Genomic DNA, 11,128 nt, shown 5'->3' with positions numbered 1-11,128 from the left:
AAAGGAGAACAAGATGAAAATCACTTTTCAAACAGGTAAACATTGTACCCACTATTTTCATTCATATGAAAAGCAATTTAAATTGACTATATTCCCTTTGCCTACCTCTTATTACGGCATGGCGTCCAAGGCCGGCAATAAGGTACTCTATAGGCTATGAGCCAGGCACCCATAGACCCCACCGTCATCTTGTTGAGCGTCCTTCTTCGACCTTGAGGAACAACGATGATATGAAGCATCCCAATAGAAGTATCTTGAAGTCGAAGGTGCTCTACTTCACGGAGCGCGAAGAGATGGTGGAGAATTGACCTAGTGCTGGAGGCCTGGAACCGAATCGGAGGTAAGCCATGAGTGGTGGATGAGGCCATTCCATCGCCCTGAGCGCGTGCTAGGAGGAGCCCCATCGAACATCGCAGCATGCACGAGTGTAGCCATGTGCTAGGGGGAGCCCCCATGGAATGGGCCGTTGCGGGGAGGGGTTGAATGTCAGGTTGGATCTCCATCGGAAAGGGTCGTCACCGCCGCCGAGGAGATGTTGTGAGGGGATGTGATTGGGAGGGGAGGGGATGAACACGGTGCCCTAACAACGGAGTGCAGGCTAATTCTTTTGTTTTGCCTTTCCATTTAAACTTATTAAAATAGTGGGTGCCATCATTGTAGCAAATTAGCATATTTGAAGAGTGTCTTTTAAATAAAACCCTTGTTTCTTAGTGGCTTTTGGCAAAAAAATATGTTGAAAGAGTGACCCCCGCTATTTGTTTTCTTTTTATCATTATATGGGTAGAATTTGGTTGGTTAAATGGCTTAACTAGCTTTACTGTATAGAATTTCTTATTGCCCAAGTGGGCACGCGCTTGCCATAGCCAGTCGCAACTAGAGGTGAGCAAATTTGGCCTGACCCGACCCAGCCTGACGGCCCGCCTGAGCTTGTCGGGCTAAGCTCGGCCTGTGGCCTTTATAGTGCGCTCATTTTTCCAGCCTGAAAAAAATCTGGACGAGGGCAAGCTCGGCCTAATAATTTTTTAAATTGTTTTTCAACTTAAAAAAGAGTGGGCGGCCCGGTCCGAAAAAAGCCAGAAATGATCACCCCGAAAGATGTTAGTGGGCGGGGCTTGGTCACGTTTTTAGGCCCAAAACATTCCAGGCTTTTGCCAGCCCGAGCCCAACCTAGCCCGCATTTTGCTCCGGTCTAGTCGCGACTACTAATTCAAATCAAAACTCACAAATCAAGTGTGAAGCCAAGCAAATCGGAACAGATATTGAGAAGCAATCAAACCTCGCAGTAAGGAGTGAGGAAAGTTCATCTTGAGGAGAATTGTGCGTGTGCTTACCTCGCCGGCGTTGTCGGCTTCGTCGTCGCGGATGGAGCAAGCGCAAGATGGAGGGAAGCGTCAAGGGAAGTGGTAGCCCGTAGCCGGATCCAGATATGACAAAGCGAAGCAACGTTGTGGCGAGACTGCGCTAGCGTGAGAATGTTCATACGCAGGGAGAGTTGCGACCTGATCGGGTGAGGACTGGAGTCATGGAGTTGGGTCTGGAGCCTAGGTTGCTTGGGCTGCTCCGCTATTCTCTTCTCTACTAGCTAATTTGAGAATTCTTTCTTTGCTCGTTAAAAGCCCTATGAAATTTTGGGAGGTGGAGGCTGGCAAAAAAACTACTGTAATGGGAGAAGTTTGACAAACCCTAATATTGGCATGTGTGTTGTGTAATACTATGTGACAATATTATAAGAGCGTAACAATATTATAAGAGCGTACATGTACATATCACATATACATATATAGTATGAATGATTGATTTATACTAAAGGGAGATATATAAGAAAGGCTTGCGCTATGAGTTTTAGTGATGTGCATCTTACTCTTTGCATCCATCCCTTCATATTCTGTTGGTGTTGGATGGGTCAAACGCCTTATATACCCTGCTACCTTTAAATTACATACTCACGATGTATAGTATTTCCTCCATTGCAAAATGTAAGGTGTTTTCATTCAGTGTTAAGTGAAACTTCTCTAATTTTGACAAAGTTAAAGAAAAAAAAATTCAAGAAGCCACCATCGATCATCTACAAGCATCAAATTAGTTGCATACAATCCATTGTCAAAATATTTTGATAGTGAATTTATTGATATTCTAAATATAATTATTTTTATAAACTCGAACTTAGAATAAAATTTGATCCAACGTCCTACATTTTAGAACGAGTATATATTTACGTCGCGTGAAAACCTACTGCTACAAACTATTCGAACATTATTATCGATGGGTGCGGATACATACATGGATGGTCAGTTGGTCATGAAAAGAAGGAATATATATATCTCGCGCTTGGCCATGCGAGCATCCTAGGAGTAGGATAAAATAATATAACCTGCAGGCCGGGCGAGACAAGAACGAAGCACATCCTCGTTCGGCTACATGCCTACCCACCCACCCCATGCTGAACCATACGTGCAAGCATCGCATGCATCTCTCAAGCGAGGGTCACCCAAAATTAAAACTTCTTCCGATCCGATCCATGGGCAGAGAGAGAACCCGGCCCCCTGGTGTGGCTGGTGCCATACCGTGCACGACGACCTGCAAACGACCACCACGTACACGCGTGGTGTGCGTATAGAAAAAGCTCAGGTCGGCGGATCGACGGGCCGTCGTCCGATACTTTTGACGACGCAAAGGTAGGTAGAGGCCCTGCGGCGCCGCGTGTGCATGCACTAGCTACCTGCGATTTTACAAATGGCACGTATAGGCTAAGCTACGAGAACGAGAGATGACGTAGATCCTTTCGTGATTCGTCCTATTGGGCCGGCCGGCCGGGCGGGCGTATACGCCTTGCGTGCAATGCACTACACCCATCGCCCACAGGAAAGGGCGCGGTAGAGTTCTGCTCTCGGTTCCGCCCCCAAAAGTCTACCAACTTTTCTACCCGTGGCTGCTGGTATTCTACCGTACCAGCAGTAGTTTTCAAGTGGATTTGTGTACTCGATCCAGTTGGGAGCCGTGCCGTCGTCGACAACGTACTGATGATCAGCTCTACGAGACTACGACTACGAGTCTCCGGTTCCCTGAACAATTGGTGCGCCCGCCGCAAGCTGACCCAATGACCAAATGTGATGCCTCTCCAAGCTCGATTCCACGTCATCGGATGGCGATGGGTTTTTCCGATTTCATGCCGCAAACTCCGTCCACGCTGACAGGCTACACAGCTTGTGTTTTCCAAAGACAGCAGACATGGACGACGCTCCGCACGTACGTCCACGTGAGGGTATCCCGTCGTCATGAACGTCCACACGACTAGTTTCAAAGAGAACCTAGTAACGAGACCGAAGAGATTCTTACACATACTTCTACTTCACACAGTTGTGACCCTAAATTAGCGGCATGTGATTTAAAACGCGCTCTACATTATTTATAATATAAAAATGAAACTATTTTTCATGGATTTCCATTCAAAAAAACATAGGCTGAATATCGGTGGACGGTGATGGCACTTGTGGCCGTTATCCTCACTAGAAGCTTTGTTGTGAGGAAACACTCACACCCTCTTGCTCATGTGGACGGCATGCATGGTGACGTTCTTTTGCCGCTGCAGGCCTGCAGTAGTGGTTTTGATGGTAAGTTGTTCTGCTATGCTCGTTTTATTGCTGTTGCTTCCTGGTCTGGGTTCGCTTGGGTTTCAATTGAAAATACATGGATGGGTTCTCTATAGACAGTGGCGGCATCTTAACCGCTTCGCCGTGAGGAAACATCCACCCCTTTGCTCGCTGCTATGGGTGGCATGCGTCATGATGTTCGTTTGCTGATGTGCAGCCGTGGTTTACCGTTTGTAAGTTGTTGCGGCGGTTTGTTTTATTGCTCTTAAGCTTCGTCGTGAGGAACAGGGCCGAGCCGGTAAAAATCGAGATCCTGTACTAAACTCTAAAATGAGACCCCACCTCCCAAAAAAAATAGGACTATAAATAAAATATATGATATATATCACAATAAGATATATTAAAAACCGTACTTACTCGACTTTTGCTTTCATAATCTTTAATTGAATTGCTTCATTCTTGTGACTCTTTTCTAACAAATTTATCCATAGCACTCTTTTGAGATTGAGTTAAATCCACTATTCTTTGTTTTTTCTTACGTTTTTTTAACCAGATTCATACTTTCTAGACTGGTTTGCAGAAGACATGACTACAATCTTGGATTGGAACACTAGATAATCCAGAACTAGAACAAAGATAACTGAACACCTAAATGGATCAATATTATATTAGTCATCACCCATCAACATTGATTAAAATATTGAAAATTAACTGAACCAGATTAGTATACCTGGAGCGATCGATCACAATTGACAGATCGATCGGTGAAAAGGAAGTCTTCTACAGTTGCACTAGTGCCGATGCTGATTCCCGACGACCTGACGCCGCGAACGCGCTGCGCACCGCCAGCACGACGGGACCCTAACCGGCGAATTGGCGATCGGTGAAAAGCGGAAAAGGATTAAAGGAAGCAGGGCCACACACAGCGCACTGCACCGGAGTCGACACGGTGAAACGTGTTGTGCCAGTGCGCCACCAGCGACATGCAGACATGACTGCACACTGCACGTCTGACGCGACCGACGGGCGACGCGTCACGCGCGACGGATGGACTCCTGAGAGTCTACGACCTGGCAGTCTGACACCTGCGCGGCGTTGCGCCTACCGCCTAGAAGGCTAGAACCAGGCCACCAGGGTCCAGGGCCTATACGGGCATACGGCTATACCCTATAGAAGTCAGCAGGTTGGTGGCCCCCTCCAATTTCGGGGGCCCTGTTCCATTGAACCTCTTGCACATGCATGGGCTCGGCCCTGGTGAGGAACCACACCCTTGCGTGTTGCCGTGGATGGCATGCACTTGCAGGCCTGCAATGGTGGTTTTGTCGTTTGTAAGTTGCTGCGGCAATTGCTTTATTACTATTGCCGCCTGGTTTGGGCCCACCTAAGTTTTGATCGAAAAACCATGGGCGGGTTTTCAGTAGGCGATGGTGGTATACGTGGCCGTTACCCTTATTAGAAGTTTTGCCATGAGGAATCACATCCTTGCTTGTTGCCGTGGGCGGCATGCACTGCAGATCTACAAAGTGGTGGTTTTGTTGTTTGTAAGTGGCTACGGTGGTTGTTTTATACTACCGGTTTGGATCCGCATGGAATTCGATTGAAAAACCATGGGCGGGGTTCCAGACGGGTTGATGGTATGTGCAATTGTTATCCTCGCTAGAAGCTTCGCCGTGTGTGGAACCACCCCTTGCTTACTGCTATGGGCGGCATGCATGATGATGTTCGTTTGCTGTTGCAGGCCTGTAGTGGTGGTTTTGTCGTTTGAAAGTTGTTGTGCAGTTGTTTTATTGCTATTGTCTTCTGGTTTAGGTCCGCCTGGATTTCCATTGCAAAACCATGGGTTCATTCTCCGGTTAGTGGTGGCAGCATCCGGGCTGTTGTTACCCTCTTTGGAAGCTTCGTCATGCCTACCGTTGTAGTATGCACGCCGTAGTGATAGTTTTATTATTTTTATTGTTGGTGTTTTATTGTGGTGGTTACCTAAATTTTGTATCATGACCCGAGATAGGAAGACAATAATTTATCAACAGACTACTTGATTGGTTTACCTCTAGATCATTGAGACGTTCAACTTACTAACATGCATGCAGCACAGTTTTCCTATTCTAAAAGTAGTAGTTTTGGTCTTTCTTTCTTGCGCTCTTGCCACTTAACTACATATGTTGTGCAAGTGTTTAAATATTTACCGTGTTTATAAAATGTATAAAAAATGGACAAAACCTAGGACGAGGGACGTGGTGGACAAGAACAAGAACCCCTCCACGGTGGCACGCAGGTCCACGTTGTTTAATTTGGCCTAGCACAGTATAGATAGGGTGACCTGGCAAACAAGCCACCAAACCTTCGAAGCAGAGTACACACCTAGAGAGAGAAAGCGGGAGCGGATTTGGAGAGAGAGAGAGAGCGGATTTGGATTGGAGGGAGGGATAAACTATTTAAGAGAGGAGGAGAGAGAGAGGGGGTAAACCGGAACCGGAGGCAGTATGGGATTCAGCCCACAGGAAGGGCGGTCTGGTCTCCTCCTTCCTCCCGTCGTCGCCCCCGGTTTTGGCTTCGTCCCTCGCCCGCTTCCCCGCACCGCGGTTTGGCTGCCTTTGCCTCCCTCCCTCTACTTCTACTGCAGACCCCCGCCCCCCATGGATCGAAATATCAGCAATCCACTCCCTCCTCCCGATTTAGGATATATATACCCACCCCCGTCGATCCCTTCGCCCAGTTCGCCACCGCGCCGCCGGACCCTGTCTCGCCTGTTCCGGCCCGTCCTGCCGCCGCGCCTTGAGGCAAGATCCCGCTGCGGCGTCGCCAGGGGCTCCTGACCGCGCGGTCTCGCCCTGCCATGCCGGTTCAGGTCGGAGGGAGCAAGGTGGCGGAGCCCAGGGCCAGGGTGGAGCTCTCGCCCACCGCCGTCGCCGACAAGGGCCGCGCCTCGTCCAAGAAGTTCCGCCGCCGCCAGAAGAAGGCCACGTCTTCCCTGTCGCCGATGCAGAGGCTGTTCGACACCAGCAAGGAGGTCTTCGCGGGCTCCTCGCCGGGTTTTGTGCCGCCGCCGGACGCCGTGGCGCGCCTCTCGGGCCTCCTCAGTACGTATCGCGCCTCGCCTCCCTTCTTCATCAGTAGAGTAAAAGCTGCTGTCTCTGTGCCGTGCGATTTGATGCTTGTTCATGAAGAGAAACTCTACTGCCTCGGTTACATGTGCGCGTCCTTTAGTCCTGTACAGGACTCGTACATGTCCCTCGTGCTCAGGATGTAGAGACAGCGACGATAACTGTATCGATGGGTGGATCACAGGGATGAACATTTTTACTGTTTGAGGCATCGTTCTCGTTCCTTTCATTTCATCTCGTGAAGCATCCATTTTTGGCATGATAAGGTAAAGGTCCTGGGCCTGGGACTGGGTGCCATACCTTGGTTCGGTCCACGTTGTGACCCGTGCTTTTGCTATGCATGTAACGGCATGTTTGCCATCCCGTGTCATTGCAACAGTGCCCCTGGGAGAGCGATATTTAACTATTAGGCCTCCTCCAATGGTACGAGCTATTACCTAGCTCTAAGCACTTTAGGAGATAACCCTTCCAATAATCTGGCTTTTAGCGTGTAGCTCATAATATGAATGATCCCACATGTCATCCCCACGTAATTTTGAAGTCCGTGTACGAGACTATCTCTCGATCAAGAGACAGCTCTTCTCTCTTCTATTAAAATATGAGAAAATATTCTATGACCTAGCTCATAGGCAACTATCGGAGGAGGCTTATACTCAGCCTGACAAAGGGTTGTTAAGTTTGCTGGGAACCTAAAGCTTGCAATTTGCAGTACACCTGTTTAATTAGACAGATAGTTGTCGTTGTGGGGGCTAGCTCGACCATGGACCACTCCCACCCATATCCTCAGTATCAGTGATGGTAGAGAGTAGGCAAGTGCTAACATGAAGCAACTACTACAATGCTACTCCTTACGTGGCTTAAATTGTAAATCTCCCAGCATTTGACCTTTTTGTCGGTGTACGGACTACAGTGCTTGTGCCTTGAAATGTTTTTGATAGAGCATCATGTTACACCTGATGGCTTGTGAAATGGAAGCATCACTCACTGCTAATGCTATGCTGCTGGCTATTGCTTTTGCTGCTGTTCTTCTAGACCTAATGCAGATTTCTTTTGCCACGCGCTTTTGAGTTTTTTCTTGGTAGTCTTTTGTTTGCACCTGGATGTACAGCATGTCCTTTTTTCATCGTTCGGACTACAGTGTTTGTATCCATAATGTTGAACATAAAACGCTATCATTTTTCACTGGATTGCTTGTGAAATTGAAGCATCACCTCTAATGCTGTGTTGCTGACTATTAACATCCACTGCTGTTCTTTAAAATCTAATGGAAATTCTCGTGGCTTTTAGCTTTTTCTTGGTAATCTTGCACAAGCATCTGTATGCACGGCACTATCCTTTGTTACTTGATATCTTAATAACGAGATACATTTGTCTAATCGTTACACCTTTGGTTGCAGATGATTTAAAACCACAGGATGTTGGGGTAGACTCTAACATGACGTACTTCAAGCATGCTGATTCTAGAGGCCCCCCTCGAGTTAGTTATCTGCATTTCTATGATTGCCCCAAGTTTTCGGTAATTTAACTTCTCCACTTTTGTGTATTACTTTTTGGTACTTAAAAGAAAAATGCGTGCGAAACTTTCTTAAATAACTTGCTAGCAAATGCCTCTTGCTGAAGCTTCGAATGGTTTGTGCAGTTTGGTATCTTCTGCTTACCGAAATCAGCAGTTATTCCCCTTCACAACCATCCTGGGATGACAGTATTTAGCAAGATACTATTTGGTTCCATGCACCTGAAGTCATATGACTGGGCTAAAAGTTCGCCAGATAGCAATGATAATGCACTTGAGAACTCAGATGGTTAGTTGTTCTTTTTCTTTATTTCTTTGAATGATGAACTTTCAGCTTTTCAGGGAAATGCTTATGCCTTTTTTTCATTAGCCACTTTCAGGAAATTAATGATGTCAATAACACTTTGTGATTTGTTTCTTGTCCTAACCACAGGAGCTCGTTTGGCCAAGGTAAATACTGATGCTGTTTTCGACGCTTCAGCTGAGACCGTAGTTCTGTACCCTGAGAATGGAGGGAATTTGCACTGTTTTACTGCGTTGACCCCTTGTGCCGTGCTGGATGTGCTGGGCCCCCCTTATGACCGTGATGATGGAAGGGATTGCTCATACTATGATGAATCACCGTTCTTGAGTTCATGTGGTGAGTTTCTTCCTTTCTTTTTGCAACTAATCTGCTGTAGGTGTAGGATCTAGGATGCCATTCAAACCAAAGAGTATTATTATTGGTCTTTAATCTAGTAGCTGAGAAAAATGTCCTGTGATTTCAGGTGGAGATGAACAGTATTCTTGGCTTAAAGAGGTTCCTACCAATTTCGAGATGAAAGGTACACAGATGCCGCGGAAGTTTAGCATCTAGGCATTACTGGCATGGCATTGTGGCGACACTGGAAGAGGATGAAGCAAATACCGCTAGCTTGGTGTAGATATCTGTAGCCGTGAAGACAAACAACAGTGGGTACTGGAAAGACTGGGCCGGGCCGGTTGCGCAGGCTAGGAAACTTGACATTTATTTGACTTTATTTCGTCTGGGTTGAAACAAAACAATCTCTTGTGGGTTGGGATGACTCTGCTTCTCTTATGCTACCAGAGTGGTCTAATAGCGCAATTCGAATTTGGGGTTTTTGGGCCATGATCATTTTTTTGTTTCCCTGTAGGCAGAAATGTACGCAGGTGTTCCTTTTTGAAATGATCATGGACCGAATTAGTGGGTCGTTTGCTTGGTTTGTTGAGCAGGGGAGGGTAGCTTCACCTGCTTTTCATGTTTCAGGGGCGCATCTTCTGTTTCCTTGTTGAACAAAGAAAATGTCTCATGTTATATCCTTGCATGACTGCCCTTTGCTCTGCGTCTACTAGTATGCAAACTGCGAGCCTTTTTGCACGTTGCAGTTGAGCCGTGCGCTGTCTTGGTGCACAAAAGGATGTGGATATAGCCGAGACTCCAGACCTGTAAACTGGGAGCTGCGACAGTGGCTGGGAGGTCCAAGCGGACGGAGGACTAGCTGGCAACATTATTTGTTATTGTACTGTACTTGTCCTGTGTCGAATGCTGGCAACATTTGGCATGCACGGGTGGCATGGCAAGCTGAGGCCATTTTTGGTTCTTCGCACCAGCATCCATTTGGAATTGACCGGTCTGTTTGGCAGCTCTATGGCTGATTCTGATTCTCCATGGGAGCTGATTCTCGGAGAAAAGTGATTCTACGGTTGGAAGTGATTCTCTTTGATTTGCTACCATAAATTTTTAAAATCAGGATGGAGAATCATTTCACAGAATTAAAAAAAGCTATTTTTTTTCAACTGCCAACCTCTTAGTTCATTTTAGAGAATCACTTCTCTCTGGAAACTGTCACTTCTCTTTGAAAATTGTTTGGCAGAGCTCCTGCTGGATTCAACAGGGATTCAACAGAGAATCAGATCACCCTTAACATATGCATCAGAAAAAGAAAAGGAGGTGGAAACATACTACAAATCTCCAATCCTAACCCTGAACCCGAACCTTTGTCGGAGGAGTTTGAGGCCCCTTCTTATTCTCGAAGAATGAGAGGGCAATGGGATTGATACCGAGACTTACGAAGAAAGATTTCTTCTTATTGTCATAGAAGCTCACCGGAGAAAATTATGTCTGTGCTTGCTTGCTCTTTTTCATTCCTTTTGGGTCAGTTTGGTTTAGAGGCAAAGCTTTGCCTCGCCTTGCCAGCAAGGGCAAGCCTCTCCTCGCCAGGCAGACCGAGCCGAACTGGCTCTCTAGAGCTAGCAAGGATTTTGTCTTGACAGCACGAGCCCTAAGACTGCTTGCCCGTCAACCAAACTTTGAGATCTCCCGTAGATTCTTGCTGGGCTGGGCAAGGCAAGCCTTGCTCAAGGATCCAAATGTTTTCTGCATAGAATGAGACAGGGAAAGCGAAGGCATGTGGAGATTGACCCTTTTCTCTTCGCAAAATCTTCACCCGTTGCTATGCGGTGGAGATTGATCAATGCATAGCAATTCGGAGATCCGAGTGGGGAGCCGTGTGAGATGAAAATGTTATGCGCGGTGTTTCAATAAAGCGGCCTCCGCTTTGCCATCACCAATGTTACCTGAGCTTATCAGGCCATTCCCACATGCCGCTCTCTAGAGCGATGAATGCCATTCTCTATGTCTGTGACGAAGGTAACATGTTCATCGGTTCGCTTTAACGCTGTCTCTGCCAGAGAATGGAGCTAGCAAACCATGCCACATAAATGGTGGAACGTCAAAATTGCTATACATATCCATTGAGATAAATTTCTTCCAACTTTAGTTTTGCAAATAATTTGGTTACTAGAGAGCATACACGTGTTACACGGTTACAGACTTAAAGAGTGGCTCTGTGAAATTGATTGCCCAGCCAAAGCCATATATTTTTCTTGATACTCCGGTCCAACATGTATGTCGTTTTGGC

At 46.8% G+C, this 11,128-nt stretch overlaps 1 protein-coding gene across 1 annotated transcript; it reads left to right on the top strand.

Annotated features, from left to right (window-relative positions):
- The first annotated feature begins 6,074 nt into the window (after positions 1 to 6,074).
- Positions 6,075 to 9,532, top strand: LOC101763212 (plant cysteine oxidase 2). The gene is made up of 5 exons (XM_004960959.2): positions 6,075 to 6,670; positions 8,092 to 8,210; positions 8,334 to 8,496; positions 8,641 to 8,847; positions 8,975 to 9,532. Exons 1-5 carry the CDS (start codon positions 6,427 to 6,429, stop codon positions 9,061 to 9,063), a joined length of 822 nt encoding a protein of 273 aa, XP_004961016.1. The 5' UTR covers positions 6,075 to 6,426; the 3' UTR covers positions 9,064 to 9,532.
- The last annotated feature ends 1,596 nt before the right edge of the window (positions 9,533 to 11,128 follow it).

Source organism: Setaria italica, chromosome III (assembly GCF_000263155.2).
Source record: "Setaria italica strain Yugu1 chromosome III, Setaria_italica_v2.0, whole genome shotgun sequence".
NCBI classification, from domain to species: domain Eukaryota; kingdom Viridiplantae; phylum Streptophyta; class Magnoliopsida; order Poales; family Poaceae; genus Setaria; species Setaria italica.
The sequence above is the reverse complement of the archived record's forward strand: the minus strand, read 5'-3'. Positions and strand labels throughout refer to the sequence as shown.